A 23,027-nucleotide genomic window follows, 5' to 3' on the forward strand; every position below is an offset into this window, starting at 1 on the left:
AAGTAATGTGTAATACATATATGCAAAACCTCATCTACGACTCCCTTGTATGGGGTGAGGAAAACCACATTGTTAATCCTTTATCCAGAGAAAATGTATGTCAGATGCCATAGATCATTGCTAAACCCAAGTTGCATATAGCTTTTGCCTTTTGTAATTTTGTACATATTTGTAAATTTGCCATTGGCAATTTTGCACATATTTGTAATGTGGTACACTTAGTTAGCTGTATTTAGAGTGAAGATTTGTTTAGATCTAGAATGGCCATTTTAGCTGTCTGCCAAGCACTTGTAATAAACACAATTTAAAAAAACATAGATATACATACACGGAAGGACTTTGGGTCAGCTCTCTTCAGCCATTGGTATGTTCGAGCATTATTCATATTCCGTTTTCACCCATGACGGCATATAACATGGGACAGTAGATAAGCCCACTAAACCCATTGTCTCTATTGCCATGTGAGAAATGGAACTTTGTTTTATCATATGTGCACACCTACTTGAAACTGAATAGACTTCTGTTCCCTGGGCATGTGAACCAGTCCTTACGTTTTCCATTTTCTCCTTTGTTAGGTCGCCCTTTTATCATTCTTTTTTCATTCGTTTTTTTGGCATGCCCTACAACTCACCAGACAAAGGTAACAGGCATCTTGATTACCACTTATTCCATTGGCTGTCCACCGCCCACTACTTCTAAAACGGTGATCATCTTGGAAAGGTATTTACATCGGCAAACCTAAAACACCGCCATCTCTCTTGAAATGCAATTGCCCCTTCAATAAACAGCTGCCATTAAATGTCTATCACTTATTATTACCAGTCTGGGAAATGCTGAAGGTTCGCTACCCCACCAGCTGAAGAACTCTAGTCTAAAGTTAAAGCGGAAGAACAAGGCTGTAACTATAGCTCTAATTTGCTGGAATGTGGGAGGATTAGAAAATCTCCTAACGGACTATGATGCTATGTCTTTCTTAATATCACATGACATTATATGTATCCAAGAATCTTGGCGTGATTTGGAAACTCCACTCGAAGGTTATTATGAGTTCTTCTCTTCTGCTACTAGAGAGCATTCAAAGGGCTATGCAATCGGTGGTCCTTCCATCTTCTTATTCTCCTGTTGGGATTATGCAGTTTCTGAATTCACTACAGGACATAAAGTATTTTTACGTGTGGTGATACAAAACTGGAACTACAATTCCATGTAGAGTAAACTATTCCTGCTAAATGTGTATTCATCCAGCACCCTCAGGAAAAAAGCAAAAGGTGAAGGAGCTGTTAATTTCAGATATGAGGCAGTCATGCCAATGCTTATCTCCTTCTGACTGGAGATTTCAATTCAAATCTGCTCCATATTCCTTTTCGCAGCGGCTCATAAAAACCGGCGGATTCTCTATTGTTGATTCCATCCCAGGTAATAATCCCACTAAAAATAGATCCTAACGCAACCTGGGCTTCATCCTGGACTCCTCCCTCTCCATGACCAGACAAGTCAAAGCCGTCTCCTCGTCATGCTTCAACATCCTGCGCATGCTACGTAAGATCTTCCGGTGGATCCCCACCGAGACCAGGAAGACGGTCACCCAGGCCCTCGTCACCAGCCGGCTGGACTACGGCAACTCCCTCTACGCCGGAACCACTGCCAGACTCCAGAAGAGACTCCAGCGGATCCAGAACGCCTCAGCACGACTCATCCTGGACATCCCCCGTCGCAGCCACATCTCCGGACACCTGAGAGACCTGCACTGGCTACCGGTCAACAAGAGAATCACCTTCCGTCTCCTCACCCAGGCACACAAAGCCCTACACAACTAAGGCCCAGGATACCTCAAAAGCCGCCTCAACTTCTACGCTCCCAAACGCCAGCTTCAATCGACCGGCCACGCCCTCACCACCGTCCCCCGCATTCGAAAAGCCACCACAGGGGGACGGTCCTTCTCCTACCTCGCCGCCAAGACATGGAACTCCCTCCCGACGCACCTCCGCCAGACCCAGGACCACCTCGCCTTCAGGAAACAACTCAAGACCTGGCTGTTCGAGCAGTAGCGTACCCCCCTCCCCTAGCGCCTTAAGACCCTCTGGGTGAGTAGTGCGCTATATAAATGCCTTGATTGATTGATTGATTGATAACGGTGGTACTTTGTGACCTGCACTGGCTCCCCGTCAACAAGAGGATCACCTTCAACCTCCTCACCCACGCACACAAGGCATTCCACAACACCGGACGACTCAGCTTCTACAACCCCAACCTCCAGCTCCGCTCCGCCGACCTTGCCCTCGCTACAGTCCCCTGCATCTGAAGAGCGGCCTCCGTCGGCAGATCGTTCTCCCACCTCGCCGCCAAGACCTGGAACACCCTCCCTATCCCCCTACAGCAGACCCAGGACCTGCTAACCTTCAGAAGACTCCTCAAGACCTGGCTCTTCGAGCAGTAGCAGCACTCCCACCCCCTCCCCCCAGCGCCTTGAGACCCTCACGGGTAAGTAGTGCGCTTTACAAATGTTCTGACTAATTGATTGATTGTGTGTGTCTGTCTTTTCAACACTGACACAGGGCAACATCCTAGAATGCAGTACGTTTTTAAATTGAAACTCTGGGCTGAAGGAGAGTGGTTCCTGTCATCTGTCATGGGGCTGGCATTCGGTTTGATGGTGAAGACAGTCATCTATGTTTGGAAATGATTGTCGTTGGGACGAAGATGGTTTCAGGTGACAAAAGTTTTTTGGAGAACTACAAAATATGCTGTTTTTCCGAATCTAGAATCTGAAGGTAGAAAACCCTGAAGGTGTAGGTTTGCAAACAAACTTGCGCGTATTTGAATCTGAAAGGTTTAGTCTGTAACCAGCATGTTTCCTGCTGCAGGCTGGACTTTTGTCCAGCAGGCCTGGTACTCCCAGCAAGGATAGGGTAATGATACCTGCAGCGGAGGACACAGAAAGGGCTCTGTCTATCTATTTATATGCCCCGGCTCTGTCATGAAACATACCATGTAAACAGTGAAAGGAGACCTGGACCTGGCGATGTGTGGGGAGAAGGAGGGAGGAGTCAACGGGGAAAGGGGAGAAAGGAACTGCAAAGGTGGAAGAGAGGAGAGACCGGCTAGAGTGAGACAAGTTAAAGGAGAGGTGGGAGACGGGGAGGGGGCAAAGAAAGCGAAGTGAGAAGCAGAGAGTGGATGAATGGAGGGAGGGGCTGAGAAAGGGCTCGGAAAATAAGTCAGAGAAGGGTAAAGGTGGGCCGAGGATATGAGACGGAAATAATAAAGAAAGAGAGAAAGGGAGGCAATATGAACAAGCATTGGCCACGAGCAAAAAAAAATTGTGCGGCCGTGACCGGGAGCACCAGGACAAGAAGAAACAAGCATTGGCCGCGAGCAGAAAGAAAACGTGCGGCCGCGATCGGGAGTTGTGTGCGAGCACGAGTAAAAAAAAAAAATGTTAAAAACACGACACAGGGAAACATCCCAGAATGCAGTTCGTTTTTAAATTGAAACTCTGGGCTGAAAGAGAGTGGTTCCTGTGATCTGTCATGAGGCTGGTATTCGGTTCGATGGACTGCAGATGCAATTGTGCTTCGGGAAATGTCTTTCTTCCTGCCTGCTGCTTTTGGCAGTAGGTACTGTGACGTCAGAATACAGCCACACTGTAATACCGTATTGACGTACAGTAGTGATACAATTTTCTTTTTACGGATCAGAAGCGGTCACAACAAGACTGCTAAAAAGAAATTACAGGCAGCTATTACAGTTATTGCAGGTTTCCATGTGTTATTGCTGCATGGCATCTATTAATCCAGTATATATGTCATACAACGCTTCGAAGCAGCTGTAATATGGCATATACAGCATAATACAAAAACATGTAAACATTATGCTTGGCAAAAGACCCTGCTCTGAATATAGCATTTCTAAATAGACTGCAACTGACAAGCAGAACAGACACATAGTGCTGCGAGTCGCATAATCACCCAACTGTCAGTTGTGGCTTTTTATAAGTCAAGTCCAGCGCCAAAGACGTGTGTGCGCAAGTTGTATCTTAGCAAGATGTATTTATTTATTTATTTATTATTACAATGTATAGAGCGCAACGAATGCCCGTGGGCGTCTTGGTGCTATGAGTTCAGTTTATATCTCAACAGAGGAAGTTGGAACAGCTGTCAGGAGTGGTAAGGGGCAGACAGGTTACTGGTCAAACAACCATGTCTTCAACAATTTCCTGAATTGGAGCAGAGATTGACTTGATCTGATCGTTAATGGAAGGGAATTCCAAAGTCTTGCTGCAGTGACTGTGAAACATCTGTCTCCCCAACTGACAGTCCTAGTACGAGGTACCACAAGTTGAAGCCGTGTCAAAGATCTTAATTGTCTAGTTGGATGGTAAGCAATGAGCTGCACTTTAAGAAACTCTGGGCCCTGTTTGTGAAACGCTTTAAAAGTCAGGCATAGAGTTTTAAATTTAATCCGATTTCTGATTGTCAACCAGTGGTAATTCCTGATTGATTGCCTGATCGGTTTAAATTTAGGAGTCCTAGAGAGCAATCTTGCCGCCGCATTCTGAATTGTTTGTAATTTGGCAACCACCCGAGCTTAATCCAGTGAGGAAAGCACCAGTGAGCTCACCACGGTTTTTCCGGCACTGTCTGGAAGAAACTAAGAAAGTAAAAGAGCCCCTCGGTTACCTGAAAGAACAAACCCGGCTTTGAAAGTGGTGCGGGCGCCAGCGCCCGCCGCAGTGAAAGTGAAAGCACATATGTTTCCAATTAACGCAGACGTGACGGGGGAGGGGCGGAGGAGCATTGAGAGAGCACTTGAAAGCTGGCCACTGAAAGGAAAATTAAGCTGACGAGGAGGGGAGTGGGAGAAGGGAAGTGGTAGAGGAGGGGATTCACGCACTGTAAGGCTTAATGAGCCATTACAGAAAGCCAGATGGCAGCTGTGCACGTCCACGCGCGCATAACCGCACGCTGGAGGCCGGCAAAAGCCTTTGGTAGCACTTTGAAAACCCAGTTACTAAATGTCTCGCCAGAAGCTAATACAATTGATACATAATGACAAAAGTGTTGTAGAATGAACCATGTTTTCCCAAATGTTCTTGGGGTTGCTAAACAAAGGCTGTGAGCTGTCAGTTTGTTTGTAACACACAACAACATTTAAATATCTGTAAATAAACTGTGCAAATGTTTCAAAACATATCAGCAGTTAGGAAACGACCAATGGACCACTTGTTTGTAATTAAGAAGTGTGCTGGAAACAGAGTTTTAATAGGATCAAAATAATCAAGACACTTTACTTGGTGATGTTCAAATGATACATACCGCATTTCCGCACATCAGTATTTGTGCTCTATATAGATTTATCAGTAAAACTGAATGATGGCATTTCGCTTCCATTTCAAGAGAAAATGTTCTGGATGTAAAAGATAGTGCCTCCTTCTACCCTACAATAATGCCTCAACAGTGTATACAGTTTCTAGTCTGCAGCACACTTCTGTGAATCAATGAGAATCTGCAGTTTAAAGCTCACAGAAATGAAATGGACCAATCAATATACTATTTCCAATATACAGCTAAAATAAGGAGGGCCGATATATGGCTAGCCAGGGCATGATATCGCAATGTCAACACCTATCTAACCGCTGTGACCCACAATAATACCATTCACTCAGCAGTGTGCAGCCAATTATAGCTCATGCAGTCTGGTTAATAACTCCCTTTTCCTGCTTAATGCTCTTATCCTCGCACAATACCTGTTCACTATGGATCTTAATCATCACTCAGTACTGTACAAGCTCCTAAACCTGTTATCACCGACAGAACAGACATGGAGTGCTTGAAGCGATCTGACAGATAAAGCTGGTCACCCGGAGGACTGCACTCTAGTCCAGCACTGCAGGTCCCAATTAGCTGCATCCTATGTGTGCCGCTATACATCACGCAATGTCTATCCGAGCAGATCTTCCCGACCATTTCTCTCACCAAACATGCCTGCTCAGGACCATGAATTGTAAACAAAATATCAGACTTTACAACCAAGTGCAGTAAGCATATACATTGATTTATCATATGAAATTTCACAAAAAGACATGCACAGTTGCTCAAAGCTGCGCGTATACTGCGAAACTGTAAAGTGCACTATTGTCTCAACCTAATATAATCTTGTTTTGACTTGTACGTAAGTGGATGTCTATTTACTTACCTATATACTATTGTGCGACCTCCTCTGATGCGTCTGTAAAACTTACCTTTTGTTCCTAAGTTTTTATCCTGAATTCAGGAGCCCTGTCCTGAATTTTGACCCTTTGTCCTAAATTTTTACAATCACCATCCTGAATTTGCACCCATGCCAGTTGGTCACCCTACTAGTGTCCGAGAGAATACCTGTGTCACAGGTATTCTCTTGATATAAATAAACAGTATAATATCTCAACTCACATTCAGCTCCCCGGAACATTTTTTTTTCAAGTCCTTGCATGTTGTCCGGGCCAGACTGGGAACCGAAACCGCCCCTTGCAAACTACCCGGCCGGGCCCCCCCTGTGGGTGAGGGGGGTGTGCCGAGCAGTTTGCTAGGGCCGGTTTAGGCCGATTTTGTTACGGGGGCGATATTGCCGACTCCCGGTAACAAGAACCACCCCCAGGGGCCCAGAAATGGCCCCCACCCTGGCGGCCCACCGGGGAAATGCCCGGTGTCCACTCTGGCCACTACGTCCCTGCATGTTGTATTGTCTTGCATGTAATAGTCAAAACATTGGAATTTAGATTAATAGAAAAGGCTGTATGAGGAACTAACAAAATAATATGAGGTCTCTAAAGTGATAATGGTCTTACGTCGACATATGGGCTCCGAGCCGCTCCACGCGCCACCCTCTAGGCACTCCCTCTCTTGGGAGCCGAACATCGAGAGCTCTTTCCGACACTCATAGGATACTTTGTCTTCAATCCGGTATTGGGTCCCATACTTGATGGATCCAATCGGTATGCCAGGGTTGGGGCAGTCACCAGCTGGACAGATAAGGCATGAGGAATGTCAAAAGTGTGTACAGTATTCATGCCAAATATATCAATTACTCAATTCAAACACACCCTCATAATGCAGCAGAGCTCATTGACAACCTGCAAATGACTGAGGAAGACCTTTTTACTAGGCTCTTCATCATTAGTTCCTCCTTAGAATAATTTCTTAAGAACAATATTTAAACAGTAGTACAATAAAAAAATAAAAATAAAAAAATTACAGCAGAACTCTTTTTAAATATCTAACTGCATCATTCCACAGGACCCGCACAAGCTACAGCCTTTTCAAGCTATCTTAATGAAACTGGATATAGAGCGGTGCACAGCGACAGGGTTCATCCTGTAGCCTAGAGTCATAGTGTGTCTAATTGTTACACTTCAAATTTCCCAAACAGTACTAATAACCATCTCTTTCATGATCCATGAGAAAAGGGACAAACACTCATAAAGTGTATTACATTTTCATCACATTCAGGAGTGCCGCAACAGGTCACTAGGCTTGCATCAGCTTTAGTCTTCCAGTGATAGGTGGATGCATTAATTCTCCCTAGAACTGAAATGCCATAAGGTTGCTGGAAGAGAACATCAACTGAGAGGATCAGAGTGAAAACACGTCACTTGAGCCGTAGGTTATAAGGACAGAATTTGGAAAGCATACTGTGATGAGAATGGCAATTGCAAAGGTTTCATAAGTCACAAATGAGGGCCTATAAATTAGAGGCACAAAGTTTAGTTCCCTATGGTTTTGTCCGGTGCATCGTATCTTATAGCCTCATTACTATGGACCACCATTGTATATCCTGTAACTTGCCTGCTATGATCTGCCTCTTATTGCTTACTGCCTGGTGATTGTTAATGTGTTTCCCTCTTTTTATTGTGTACAAATTCAATAAAAGAGATTTAAACAAAAAAAGAAAAAAAGATTTTTAATGAAGTTTAAGATCCTGACTACAATCTTGATGGATGGGATACTCCGTCACAAATGTGACGGATATCCCGTCCACTATATTGCAATTCCATTATATCCTATGGAACTTGTAATAGGGCGGATGGGATATCCGCCCTGTTTGTGACAGAGTTTCCCATACGCCAAGATCATACTTTTAGTCATCGCAAAACCCCTCCTACTGCTATGAACTCTCCTATCCATCCTTCCCTCTCCTATCCCTCCACTATTCCTTTTCAATCCAAACAACTGAATAACATGTCCACCACTCCAATTAATTTCATATTTCTCTATAGTAACTCCACTCCACCTCACCTTTACTCACACCAAGCCCCATCCTACGGCTATAAATTCAAAAAACAAATGTCTAGACCCTTCCCTATTTTATCCTTCCACTGCTACTTTTCAATCTAAATAACAGACTAAAATGTCCACCACTCACATTAATTGCATATTTCCCTATACTAATAACGACTAATCCTGTTTGGGTTCTAGAGTAGTGTGTCGCTCATCGAAAAGCACTTCAACACCTCATCAGGGGTAGCAAGTGCTATATAAATGCAAACCTTTTCCCTCTTCTATCCATCCACTATCCTTCTCAATACAAATAACTGATTAACATATCCACCCCTCAAATAACGTTCAAATTTTACTTTACTAATTCACCACCAATCCGTAATGGGTTTCGGAGTAGCGCCCTACTCGCCGAAAAAGCGCTTCAACACTCCATCAAGAGTAGCAAGCGCTATATAAATGCAAACCTTTTTCCCTCTTCTGTTCTTCCACTATCCTTCTCAATCCAAATGACTGACTAACATCGCCACCACTTAAATTATTTTCATATGTCACTACAGAGCTTCACCACTATTCCTTTATGGGTTCTGGAATAGTGTGCTATTCGCCGAAAAGGCGATTCAATGCCTCGTCAGGGATAGTAAGCACCAAGACACCCACGGGTAGACGTGCACTTTGTAAGTCTTTTTAACATAAAATAACATAAGCCCTACATAAATGCTATTACAATACAATAAAATACAATAATCAGGTTCTAAGTAGCAGCAGCAGTACAGCTGTTTAAGCTGTTCTACAATGGAAATGATTTCAGATGACTGTATTGTACTGTAAATGGCTAAAACGCATTGGATATTCAAACATGTTGGTTAAATAAATGCGGAAATATTCCTATTGCAGCTTCACTTTTTTATACTTAGCACAAATTAAAAATGTGTAAATATGGATAAAATAAGAAAAAAAATAATCAAAAAAATAAATACTTTAAAACCTGGAGTCCTGTTCATTTCGGGTTGGTGATAATTTGGGGAATTTGAGTGAGTGGTATACTACATACACTTTTTACAATTTCTGATGTATTTTACGATAAATATAAAAATATAATCATGTTTTGTATTGTTCAGGTTTTTGTGCATTATAGGAGCTTTATATGGATATTGTATTAAATTGTGTTAGTTGTTGAATGTGAAATGCTTGTATTTGGTTTATTTTATTAATTTGTGTTATTTGTTGGAGGGTTTCTGGTTATTCTGGGGTTTTGCGTGGGTAATTTACTAAATTATATTTTTAAAATGGTATAAATGTTTTGGGAATGTAATATTTTAAAACATTTTAAATGTAATTATGTTTTTTATAGGTAGGCTTTTATATGGGTTTTGAGTGGGTAGTGTATTAAATGTTTTATTTAACTGAATTTTTTTAATTTTGTTTAGGTAATTTTAAAATATTTATGTATTAATAAAAACATTTTATATGTCATTTCTGTTATTTATTCTTAGAGCTGTTGGGTTATAGAGGGATTTTAGTTGCATTTAAATACATTTTCATTTTGTGTTAATATTTAATGATTATTTTGTTTTCTAAAAAGTGTGTTTTATTTATATGGCTAGTTTGATATTTTGGGGGTTGGGGTGGGTAATTTATTAAATTATGTTCATTTTATTTGGAGATTTTATTTGCTTATTTTCATAATGGATATTATTTTTGTTGTGTAATATATTGGATAGTTAAGTCATGTACTTAAGTGTGTTATTTAAAGCATTAACTATTTGCTTTAATTAAAAAAATCGAAATATGTTATTTATTTTTCTATTTTTTACCATTTCATAGGGGTTGAGGCACGGGTGTTGCACCTCTTTAATTAATATTTTTTCAGGCACACGGTCTTCTTGAGCATATATAAATGTAAGACATATATATGAATAATTATAATGATGTTTCCCCATGAAATATATGTTACTTTATTTAAAATATATATATATTTTTTATCATTTTTGTAAATTTTAAATAAATTATTTTTATGTGTTTTAATTGTGACAACATTTTGCCTTTTAATATAAATATGTTATTGAAAATATTTACATTTAAAAAAAATGTTTGAGTAATACATTTTTATAGAATAACTAAGGGCCCCATTACGATGGCGGGTGGACTTTATCCTGCTGCCACCGTAACGGGAAAACGGGACCAACCGCCAGAGGTGCGGCGGTCCCGAAGGGCCAATTAGGATGCGACTGCCACCCTGGCTGTCGCATCCTGCATCTTTTACATTGTGGCTGGTGGTGCAGTGCAGCACCCGCCACAATGTAAAAGTTGCATGTTGTGCATTGGCATGCACAACGTGACAGGCACAGCGCGCTGCCTGCCACCTTGAGCATGCCAATGAAGGGGGGTACCATGGGTACCCCCCCAAGTGCACCCCTCACTCCCCCAACACCGTAGGGACCTGCAACAAGCCCCCAAAGCCAAAGACTGCATGTGTGTCAATGGCAGCATCGCCGCCATGGAAAGGCCTAAATCCGCACACATCATAATATGGCGGGCGTTGCCTGCTAGGCACCACCATCATAGTATGGCCCAGGTCCGCATGGCAGACAATTGTAATGATTGCCTGCCTGCGGAAAAGCGGTGAACGGTCTTTCCGTCCGCCGCTGTACCCCCGTCATTGTAAAATGGCAGGGGGTAAATGGCAGGCGGGGAAAGATGTCGGGCCACCGCCAGTCGGGTGGTGGCAATCCGCCCGACATCAGGATGAACCCCTAAATTCTTAATTTCTTTTGAATCTATAATAGTACACATTTAAAAAAGCTAGTAAGTGTTTGAAGTTTAAAAAATGTTTTTAATAAATATATTAAATATTATAAAAATATATTGCATTTTTTTGTTTTTACTTCCATTTTTGTTGTTTTTTAATGTTAAAGTCTATATTATTGTTATTTACATTTTTTTGTTTACTTATTTTTGACTTTAGATATATTTGTAAAGCAATATTTTGGATTTTATATTTTTGTTATTTTAATGATAACAAAAGGGGTTGTTGATATTATGGATATCTAAATTTCGTGGGTCGATTTTTGTATTAGAATACGTTTACACAATCACCAGTACAGTACAGACGTCATCTAGCACCCAATTGTGCTTGTTCATATAGTACTTGATAATTGTGCAGATATGGACATGTAAAAGACTTCATAGATATATATATGAAATACTCTCTCATATCAAGCATGCTGATGTGGTAGTTTCTTCAATGGAGAACCATCTATGTTGATTTGAAAGATCTCCCTAGTGGGAGCCCGGGTCTTCCATTGACTGATCCATTATTAATGAAACAGAAGTGGGAGGTCTTTGGATTATGACTTCCTTCAGCATAACCACTCGAGAGACCGAAAGGTTGGGATGTTGAAGGTAACTGTCTTTTTTTAGTTACACATCTTTTCTTGTAGGCATATTTGTAAAGGCTGAGTGGGCAGTTTCACATTGAGAACTAGAATGTTGCATAAAGCCATGCTATCCAGAAGGGATGAGATCTGTCTGACTGATGCAGCTGTTGATGCCTTCAGAGAAACAATGTTTCTACGTAAAGATGACAGTATGTCTTCTAAAGGAGACACTTTTGATTGAAGCATGTGTATTGTTGCTCCAAGGAACAGTATTGTTTGTACTAGCTGAAGAGCAGATTTGGAGGAGTCGGATTAAAGGAGGACAGATCGAAGACATGAAAGCGGGCATGCCAAAGGCAAGCCCTTCTGCACCCATCCGCACCCGAACTGGCCCAGGAACCCTGGTCAAACCTTTTCACATACGATCACCTACTCTGATGAACAACTACTGTCTCTCTGCCGACCACTCACACCCATTTGAAGGGCTAGCCTAGACCCTCTTACCCTAACCCATTGGAGAAGTGTGGCTCACCGGTTAGAGGCGGCAGACCCAGAAGCAGAGGTCGGCCCGGGACCAGGGTTCAATTCCCGACGCGGCAGGGTACGGAACCAATGTCAGCGGGCTCGATAAGTCTCGCCTCGGTGCCTCTCTAACCATGGGTCCCACGCTGCAACTCTGGGCAATAGCTTGCTTAATCTCCACAACGGCCCACTCGCTGCCGGGGATGCCTGGCTTCACCTTGGGGATGCCCAATAGGGACCATCTCACAGGGAAAGCCAGGACGGGTTCCCCAGCAGCACACAGCGCCAAGAAACCCTGGGGTGAACGTGCGCTCTACAAATTTCGACTAACATGCAGCAATTTCAGCTATGACCCCATTGAGACAGGAAAGTCTGGCGCCTACCGCCATTTGGTTCATCAGTTGATGAGGAAGCGATCAACTTACTATTTTCTTAATTTTAACTGCCGCTCTTTAGCTCAACGCTACTTAGATATGTTCGATTTGTTACGGGATGCTGTATGTCTCATGGAAATTTGGCACTATGAGCATTCTGAGCCTGATATTATACTTGCCCTTCAGCAAGGATACTGTATAACTAGGCAAGACCAATTTGGAAAAAGGGATGGAGGGTTAGCCATTATCAAGCTTTTCCTTCAAGCTTGTTAATTTGGTTGTTTATTACTGTAAATAAGTGATGCTCTCCTTAAGCATCACATTTTTTAAATTTTGTCTGGGTCCTTAATTTATCGTCCTCCTGGGCCGCTTGTAGCTGGAGCTTGAGTTTAGCTGATGCACTATCTTCCTTTACTTTTAAATGTCTCAATTTAATGGCTATGGGGAATTTTAATGTTCATTTTGGTAGTGTTAATTGTAACATTGCAACCTCCATTATTGGATATTTTAAAGATTGTGGACTTCAACTCCTTGTCTATGAACCCACCCACAAAGCAGGCCATTTATTTGATCGAATATTCTCTAATTTATCTGGTGTTTTTGTACAGCCTCCGGACCTCTTGAGTTGGTCTGGTCACTTGATAATTCCTTTTATAATTACATGCTCGGAGCTGGTAGAAATCATCAGGATGTAGTTGGCCTCTCTGGCTGCTGGGCCAAGTTTGATCACACAGAATTATACTCTGGGCTCCAAAGCTCAATACCGAAGCTGGAGGGATCCTTGGACTCTCAGAATTGCATGGTAGACCACTGGTATTGATCAACTTGGATTTAGTACTTTCTCTGCATCCCAGAAGGAAAGTTAACTCATGGTCTTCCATAATTTGGTTTACATGAGATACTAAAGACACTAAAGAAAAAGTGTAAAAGTATGCTTAAACTATTATGCTGCAGAAGATAAAGTGAGGATGGAGAAGGTCTCCAGAGTTTAACATCTGACTTGTATGTCTGAAAGTGCTATGGCCTATGCGGCTAAATTTTCTACTACCAGTAATGCCCATGAAGGAATTGTTTAGACTGCAATGATTTGCTGGAATTTTTTTGTAATAAGATTAATATCATCTATTCTGCCTTTGAGCAATCAGCGAACTTCACTGATACCACTGATACCACTTTGGGATGTGCTTGGTAATTGCACCCCGTGTAACAAAGCTACCTGTTATTTTTAAATCGCGTTGCTAAACAGCTAATCTGCATACTTGTATTTTGCACAGTCTGCGCCCGTCCGCTGCCGGGTCCCAGCCGGCGCCGGCCATGCTGCCGGTGGTGGTGGAGATAAGGCCTTACGCTGGACCCGAGATGATTTGGTGCAACTGCAGGGCTCAAGCTGCTCTGGATCACACAAGATTGATTTAGACAAGACCTTACTTCCGCACAGCTGTAGTATATGCAGACAGATCCTGAGGGATAAGTCGGATAGCAGCGGAAAGAACTCCCCTAGACACTTAGCAAATGAGGGTAAGCTTAAGGTTAGGGCAGGCCTCATAAATTGTAGATCACTGCCCAAGCACGCAGTAGATGTTTGGTCAATGTTAATTGAGACTACCTGGGATGCCCTGTTTTTAACGGAAATTTGGTTAAACGCAGATGCAGTGACTTCAATTGAATTAGTGATCCCCCCAGGTTTTAAAATGTGTTATGCCAATCGCGATGGCGGCAAAAATGGGGGTGGGGGCTGGCTATTATATTTGAAGACTCTTGGAAACTTGTGTCCTCCGCCCCTTTCAATGCTCAAGGTGTTGAGGGTCTCAATTTCTGCTTACAACTCAACCCCACGATCGCCCTTGCGGGCTTTCTTATCTATAGACCTCCTGACTGCACAGCTATTGCAGCGCAAACCCTGTGCAATATTATTGTTCAAAAATCACTTGGCTACACCAATTTTTTGGCCTTGGGTGATTTTAATTTGCACGTGGATGATTTGCAGTGTGCTCAAGCAGTTCAAATGGTCTCCACCTTAGCAGATGCTAATCTCAGACAATGGGTGTCCTCACCGACCCACTCAGCAGGGCACACATTGGACTTAGTCTTCTCCAACTTTTCCACCATCAATATGGAGACTCCGTGACCGGTGGTCTGGTCGGATCATTTTTTGATCCCTTTTTTAATTACTCTGGCCAATACAGGGCAAGCAAAGGGCTCCTGACCCATTTTAAAAAGGAAATGGAATAATTTGACCGTAGCCGTGCTAAGCCCTAGTCTCCAGAAAAATTACCCCCTTCTATCCTCTGATCCTAATATTGATGCTGAATCTATACACCAATGGATTGCTACGGCTGTGGATTCAGCCGCGCCGGTCAGAGTAGTGAAATCTATTAGATCCTCCCCATCTGCACCCTGGTTTTCGAACTTCCTCAAAGAAAAAAAAGCAGGGGCAAAATAACTGGAACGCAAATGAAGGCTGAACTATTGCCATCTAGCTACGGAACTCTACAAAAAGCCTTAAAAGATCTACATAAGGTCTTAAAAATAGCCAGATGAGATTATATTGTGTCAGGCATCCAGAATGCCGATCATTTCAGTAAAGACATTTTAAAGTAGTTCAATTGTTTTTTAAACCTAAGGCGATAGAAACCGAAGTGATACTGTCCCTAGCTACGTGTGATAAAATCGCCAGCTACTTTGATAAAAAAATCTTAAACATCTATGACTCCTTCACGGCGCCTGTGGCGACAAAGGAGGATAAGTCCTTGATTGTGAGAGAGGTTCCTCGACTGATGAACTTTGCACCAATCTCATTCAAGGATGCTTTAGGCGTAATTCAAAAATGCCGTTCAGGTGCCCCCGATGATCTTTGTTCCCCTAAACTTTGGACAATGCTATCTGATTCCCTGTTAGATGGGCTACTTCATTTATGGAACACCTCTCTAGATACATGGATTTTCCCGGATAAATGGTAACATGCAACTCTTCTCCCTCTGAGAAAGAAATCAAATGATGATCCAGGAGACCTTAATAACCTTAGGCCCATCTCCTTGCTTCACGCCCCGGGCAAAATGCTGGAGAAGCTGGTCCAGCGCTAACTGACCACCTTAATCAAGCAAAAGGGGCGCTTTGCATGATACACAATCTGGTTTCTGGGCGGGATTCAGTACGGAGACGGCTCTCCTTGAAGTAGCTGAATCAGTTAGAACGTCACTGGATTCAGGAGCACCAGCACTAGTGGTGCTCCTGGATCTGTCTGCGGCATTCAACACTGTCGACCACTCCATTCTAGGACTAAGATTGCAAGAGGTGGGCTGTGGATGGAAAGTGCTGTCCTGGCTGACATCGTACCTAAGTGGCCGCACACAGAGAGTTGCTCTCCAACCGTATGTTTCTAAATCTAAACAGCTATGGTGGGGCGTCCCCCAGGGTTCAGTATTGAGTCCATTACTTTTTAATCTTTACCTTGCTCCACTGTTTACCTTGATAGCCAACTGGGGTGTGAAAGCAATTTCCTACGCTGATTACACCCAGTTGGTTTTCCCTTTCAAGGAGCAGACGGTGGATGCTTTTGAAAATGTCAAAGGCTGTATTGGCGCTATAGCACAAAGGGTATAGTATAGTATAGTATAGTGTAAACTTTATTGTTTAGTTAATTAAAACCATAACAAAGCCAATAGAAAAAAAATTGAACATTTCAATAAAATAAAATCAATAAAATTCTTCATAGTACAGTTTAAAGCGCAAAATTTAAAATGATGCTGGTAGGAGCTTTATCAAATTGCTTGTCGTTAAAATAGTTGATAATACTGAAAATGTTATTATAAAATTTCAACAGCTTTCAGACGCTTTTCAAAGGCTATCAAGAACTTTATGAATTTGCAATTAATTATAGGGTCTGTTGAGTCTAGGGCACTAATAATGGCCGATCTACAGGTGCGTAGACCTTTGGCCCTAAAAATGTTCTTTAAAAAGAGTGTGCGCTCCCGGTTCAGTGTTTTACAGTGGCATATAATATGGATTATATCTTCTTTTGTAGTGCCACATAGACGACAGACGTCTGCATTTGAGCGTTTCCAGACAGGTTCATCAGCCAAAGTTGGTAGTTTGCCGAATCTCACTGCCATCAGCCTTTTTTTCATAAACACAGAATACGTTGATGCTAGGTAGGTAGCCGAGGTGAGATTGTTGTAACTGTTAATCACGGTCCATGAATGGGAGCAGGCGGCAAAGATAGCTTTGTCCGTAATTAGTGAATTAAATTTGGCCGCTTTGTTTAAAACCTGTTTAAAAGACGTGAATGGCAGGTTTTTTTCCCACAAGTTTATAGTGCATGTTTGCTCCAGAGCGCCATAGCACAAAGGATGAACTCGAATAAGTTAAAACTCAATGCTGGGAAGACAGAGGTTCTGTTCTTCGACAAAGGCCCAGTGCCAGACTCAGATTTATGGTGGCCTCCAGAAATGGGGCAACCACCAACCCCGGCTGTGTGTATCCGAAATTTAGGGGTTAGATGGGAGGCTGATCTCTCTCTCTTAGCTCAAATACAGCAGGTTTCAGCATTGTGTTTCAGTAAATTGAAAAACCTCAGGAAAGTTTTACACTTCCTGCCGGAAGACTGCTGAAAATCAGTTGTTCATGCCACGGTTACTTCCAGACTAGATTATGCAAATGGCCTCTACTTGGGTCTTCCCAAATATGCTATCTATCGCCTTCAGCTGATTCAAAATGCGGCTGCGAGACTGGTTTGCCGTATTCCTTTCCGACACCATGTCTCTCCACATTTGCAAAAGCTCCACTGGCTCCCAGTGGAGAAAAGAATCAAATTTAAGGCCTTGACTCTGGCGTACCGGGCCCTTAATTGTAAATGTCCCGGCTATCTGAAGGACAGACTATGCCCTTACAAGCAAAATCGTGTGCTGAGATCTAATTCCTACAATCTGATATGCAACCCCCACTACACAAAAGCCCGTTTAGGCGGGAGATCGTTCACAGTTAGAACAGCCTTACTGTGGAATGCTCTACCAAGGGTCTTTAGGGCAAGCTAGGTCAGACACTAGTTTTAGAAAGGCCCTAAAGACTTGGCTCTTTGGAGGTGAATAACTGGGCTGTTACACTGTTATTTCTCTTCTTGGGCGCCGCCCTCTTTCTTTTTTCTTTTTTACCTGTTGCCTTAGCGCCGGGACACCCCCGTTGGAGGTAGCTGTCTCGCTTTATAAGCTGCTGTATTATTATTATTATTATTATTATGTGCTGACCTTCACAATAATTTGACTTACTTTCAGCCATTGGAGATCACCATGTTTTAAGCCCTACTAAAAGCCACTAAATCGGGTTCTTCATTAGATTCTTTGCCACCAGAAAAATTAAACTCTTTGGATAACACCCTTGTTCTCATTCTTAATGACTTATTGAAAACATCCTTATCTTATGGCACGGTTCCAAGAAGATGGAAAATTGCCTTAGTTTTACAGTTACTAAAATGATTATTGAAAAGCATATCAATGTTCAGTTGTCAACACATTTGGAATTTTATAATGTGCTGCACGCCTCCAAGTTTGGATTTCAACCATAACACAGCACTGAGTCCACACGGCTAGGTGTTATGGGACAGAAACTGAGCAGAGAAGGTACTGTGGCCCTTATTCTTTTGGATTTAAGTGCCACACAAGACACTGTTTCCACCAGGTGCTTCTTAGGCAATTAGAAGGCATTGGCACTGATGGCACAGCTCTGGCCTGGTTTCAATCTTTCCTGGAAGAATGCTCATTTTAGGTTATTGGTCAATCCTTTGAATCTTCAATGTGTAGGTTATCACTCATTTCAGGTTATTGCTCAATCCACTAAATCCTCAATGTGTAGATTGCCACATGGAGTTCAACAATGCTCTTCATTGAGTACAACATTGTTTAATATATATGTCTGCCCTTTGGTGTGTTATAGTGGTAAATCATTATTTGTCTATCAACTCCTATGCAGATGTATAAGAAGCTGCCCTGGTATATGATGTCCACTAAAGTAAGTGTGTGCCTTGCACCAGTCCAGACAAACCTTATGGTGATTTAAGAGGTCTAAGACAACCTTAGAAAGCTATCCAAGTGGTAGCTGTGGAGAGCAGCCTTCAGGCTTAGTCTTGAAAGGATGTAAAGCAGCTTGTTTTACCAGAATGCAATCTTATAGTATAGATTAAATGAAAAAGAACAACACAAAGTATTTATAAAAATATGTATGCATTATATAACTCTATCTAGTAAGTTACAGTATATCCCACACGGAGATAAACAGAAAGCACCCTATACTTTAGCAGATGAATCATAGTAAATAGCACTAATACACAGTGCCTGCGGGTGCGGGGGGCGAACCATGAACTAAGAAAGTGGTATAAGAACCATGACTTGAGTCAGGACAATGTCGAGACGACGTAGAATTGCTGGGGATCCACCAAACCACCCAAGGTAAGTAGATAGGGACCCCACGGAGAGCATGTGCAGTGTGTTAACGTGAACGGGTGCTCTGTACAAGTCTATTGCAAGTCACAGTTGGATTTTTAAAGAATAGGGACCCTTCCCAGTGGAACCTGAAGAAACCCCATGGAAGACAGAGGGTTGGAAAGCCACCCCACCCGTGGATACCATGGTACCCAAGTTACCTATCCCAGGGGAGCCGGGTCCATAGGTGTGAATTGGTGTCGGAAACCGTTGTCGAAACCAATGGAGGACTTCAGGAAAGTGGCACTGCTGGAAGAGGAGAAATGTCCGGAGGAATCCAAACGTGGATTCTTGAAGAGGAGTACCTGAAAGGAGAGGGGACAGAGTCTATGCCACTCAGGGGTGACCAGGAGACTTGGAAGACGAATGCCCTCCGGTGCTTCAGGGAAGATGTCGATGAACTTGACTCTGCAGCTGTGAGGACCAGGCGTCACAGAGGAAGAACAGTACCCGGATACGAGCTGTACCACGAAGGATGTCGAGTGCTGAGGGGTCGGTGTTCGGCGGGAGCACCAACAAGCCTTGGCAAATTCAACCCACACAGGTAGTCGAGAAGGGACAAAGTTGGGACCTACCACAAGCAGGGGAGTCAGGGTAGGCCCGAGCAATCAGGGGAGCCTAAAGGAAACAAATGTAGCCCTCAAGTGGACCCACAGGCCAGAGGCCCTGGAGTCGCGAGAGGTCCTCAAGCAACTCAACAAAAGATGCAGGCCACAATGCCCACGATGCGGTGGGGCCGAAGATTCTGTTCACTGGAGGTGCTCGAGGTTGGGGCTACTTGGAGCCCGAAGATCTTCTTGCAAAGACGATAACAAGCCTTTCCAACTGCAAAGGGGGCGCGGTACTCAGGGGTTCAGTTATTGCAACCCCCACGAGGACTACTGCCCTGAAACTTGGTAGAGGGTAGAGGAGGCCTCGGGAGCTGTGGAAAACCAACAACTGTGATGCAGAGCCCACGGAGTCTGGAGGAGCTCAGGATCTGCAGACCGGTTGACTTAGTTGCAGTGCCTGCGAATGCAGGGGAGTGACTCCTTCACTCCGAGGGAGATTACTTTGGTTGTCCTTGATGCTTCACAGGCCTTGGAAGGTTCCTGTATGATGCACAGGCACAGACGATGCAGCAGACTGGAACAGAGACAAAGTAAGGCCCAAACGAAGTCCAGAGTGCCCAGACAGTAGAAGTGCAATGGTGTCTGATCCGAATCTTATCCCATGGCGAATCTAAAGACCTACACACAGGTAAACCCTTAAGGAGCAGAGGGAAAGGGTTGGGAAGATTCCGGGGACCCTGCCAGGGGAGGGTCTGTACAGGAGGGAATTCACTCCCATGTTCTTTGTCCAGTTTTTGCGCCAAAGCTGGAGCCAAAGGCATTTGTTTTGACTGGTTTGAACTGGACAATGCACGGGGACATCAAATATGCCCCTCATGCAGACTTTCTAGCGCTGGCAAGCGCACCCACCCAGTCCTAATACACTAAATCCATCTCGTGATTTCCTCTATATAGTATATGCCTGCTTCACTGACAACCTGGGAGAATGGACTCCATAGGCCGCAGGGGTGTCCTCTCACTTAGAACCAAGCACCCTGCCTTCAGGATTGTAAAGGCCTGCTATAGGGGTGAGTAAGTGGTACATGCACCAACTTACACAGGCTGCAATGGCAGGCCTGTAGTTCCATTTTGAATGGTCTCTCATGGGTGGCATAATACATGCTTCAGCCCATGGGAGGCCGGTGGGGTACCTATGCCCTAGGTACTTGGGTACCATATACTAGAGACTTATAAGTGTACCCCAGTATCCAATCTGGGATGTATCTAAGTAGTGAACACAACAATTTGGGGAGAAAGCAGATAGCCTGGGGTTCTGATTACCAGGATCCCAGTCGGACTAGTCAAAAACAGCATCACATCAAGCAAAAAGTGGGGGTAACCATAAGAAGCATATCCTACTTTCCTACAAGATTATATTCAAATTGTTATATCTTTTTCTTCGTCAAACTGCAGTACCTCATTTTATATGATCCTCTGCTTTAAAAACGTGGCTAATTGGATGAGGTTTAACTGTCTGACGATAAATGGTAGTAAAATGTAAGTGCTGTTCTTGGGTAATCAGCTCTTGCTGTGGGGCCCTCATTGCAGGCCTGAGGAATTGGGCAACTGTCCAACCCCTAAGCAGTTGGGCAAGGATTTAGGTTTTTAGTTGGACGACAAATTACTAAACTACATGTTGTTTTGGCTTTCTAAAATGCTGAGAAAGATATTAGGGATCATACTTTCTGAGACCCAAAAAGTTATTGTGTAGGCCCTTGTAGTCTTGAGATTGTATTATGGCAATGTGCTGTATCCGTGTGTTACTAACTCCCTGATAAAGCGGCTGCAAATTATTCAGAAGGCTACTGCGCGGTTACTTTGACATGTTCCTCTCAGCACCTCAGTTTCTTAACATCTTCATCGCTTGCATTGGCTTAATATAGATAAAGACGTAAAGTTTTGATCTTTGAGCTATGTCAATAAGGCCTTGCATCAGCTTGGGCCTGCATGTATCTGCGCCCTGATTCATCCTTACATCCCCAAATGGGTGATTCGTTCGAGTGAGTCCAATCGAGCCACTATTCCAAAATTTAGATAGGCTAGGCAGAGCTGGCAGACTTTTTCGTATTTAGGACCCAAATTATGGAATTCCCTTCCACTCTCTCATCACCTCTGTGACTTCTACGACACGTTCAGGAAGATGCTCAAAACCTGGCTTTTCTAATTATTCTGGTCCCAGTTCACTAGTACACGGAAACCCTGTTGGGGTAGCCACATGCTCTATAAATTTGATGTGAACTGAATTATTATTGTCTTCAGAGCCAGTCTGGTTCTGGGCAATCTCTCCAATCTAGATGGATTAGTAGTATCAATGACATAACCAAGGGAAATTAAAATCACCACATATGATGTATGGCGAATGCCAGGATGTCCTTTCTAGTACTATAGTAGTAAAGAAAGGATCCTTATGAGATCCATATACTGTACATATAGGCCCTGATTACAATTTCGGGCGGACTGTTGCGGAATAGGAACTGACCGTCGGTCGCTGGTTCCAACCCCATCATTTGGATGCGACTGCTCACAGTGCAGTCGTAAACATACATTTTTCTATGGGAGCTTGTGCAACGGGCGGCAAACATTACTCTCATCGAAGCCGAAATACATTTTACATCCAGTTCACTGACACAATATCGTGGGAAAAAATATTGTTAACAAACATATTGGGCCCGATTCACAGAACTAACTTAAGACAAAATCCTAAACTTACTACCATTTTGGTATTCACAGAAGGCACTTTCTCATTTTGGTATTCACAGAAGGCACTTACTCATTCCGGTATTCACAGAAGTAATTTAGGAGTCCTAAATTTAGGAGTCCTAAAGTTAGGAGTCCTAACTTTACTACTCCTAAACTGAGAGAAATCCTAACTTTAATACTTTCGGTATTCACAGAAAGCATTTATGAGTCCCAAAGTTAGGAGTCCTAATTTTACTACTCCTAAACTGAGAAAAATCCTAACTTTAAGACTTTCGGTATTCACAGAAGGCATTTATGAGTCCTCTGTCCTTCTGTGAATACCGAAAGTCTTAAAGTTAGGATTTTTCTCAGTTTGGGAGTAGTAAAGATAGGACTCCTAAATGCCTTCTGTGAATACGGAAAAGTCTTAAAGTTAGGATTTTTCTCTGTTTAGGAGTAGTAAAGTTAGGACTCCTAACTTTAGGACTCCTAAATGCCTTCTGTGAATACCAAAAGTCTTAAAGTTAGGATTTCTCTCAGTTTAGGAGTAGTGAAGTTAGGACTCCTAACTTTAAGCCTCCCAAATGCCTTCTGTGAATACCGAAAGTCTTAAAGTTCAGATTTTTCTCAGTTTAGGAGTGGTAAAGTTAGGACTCCTAACTTTAGGACTCCTAAATGACTTCTGTGAATACTGAAATGAGTAAGTGCCTTCTGTGAATACCAAAATGAGTAAGTGCCTTCTGTGAATACCAAAATG

The 23,027-nt window shown here is 43.0% G+C and overlaps 1 protein-coding gene across 1 annotated transcript in view; it reads right to left on the reverse strand.

Annotated features, from left to right (window-relative positions):
* The window catches only part of LOC147717787 (complement factor B-like), a 590,914-nt gene that overhangs the window by 474,566 nt on the left and 93,321 nt on the right, over positions 1-23,027 (reverse strand). Inside the window, exon 4 of the mRNA XM_086924575.1 lies at positions 6,827-7,000. Coding sequence (XP_086780701.1) covers positions 6,827-7,000 — 174 coding nt within the window. The remainder of the gene's footprint in view (positions 1-6,826; positions 7,001-23,027) is intronic.

Source organism: Lissotriton vulgaris, chromosome 5, assembly GCF_964263255.1.
Source record: "Lissotriton vulgaris chromosome 5, aLisVul1.2, whole genome shotgun sequence".
In the NCBI taxonomy this organism is placed as follows: domain Eukaryota; kingdom Metazoa; phylum Chordata; class Amphibia; order Caudata; family Salamandridae; genus Lissotriton; species Lissotriton vulgaris.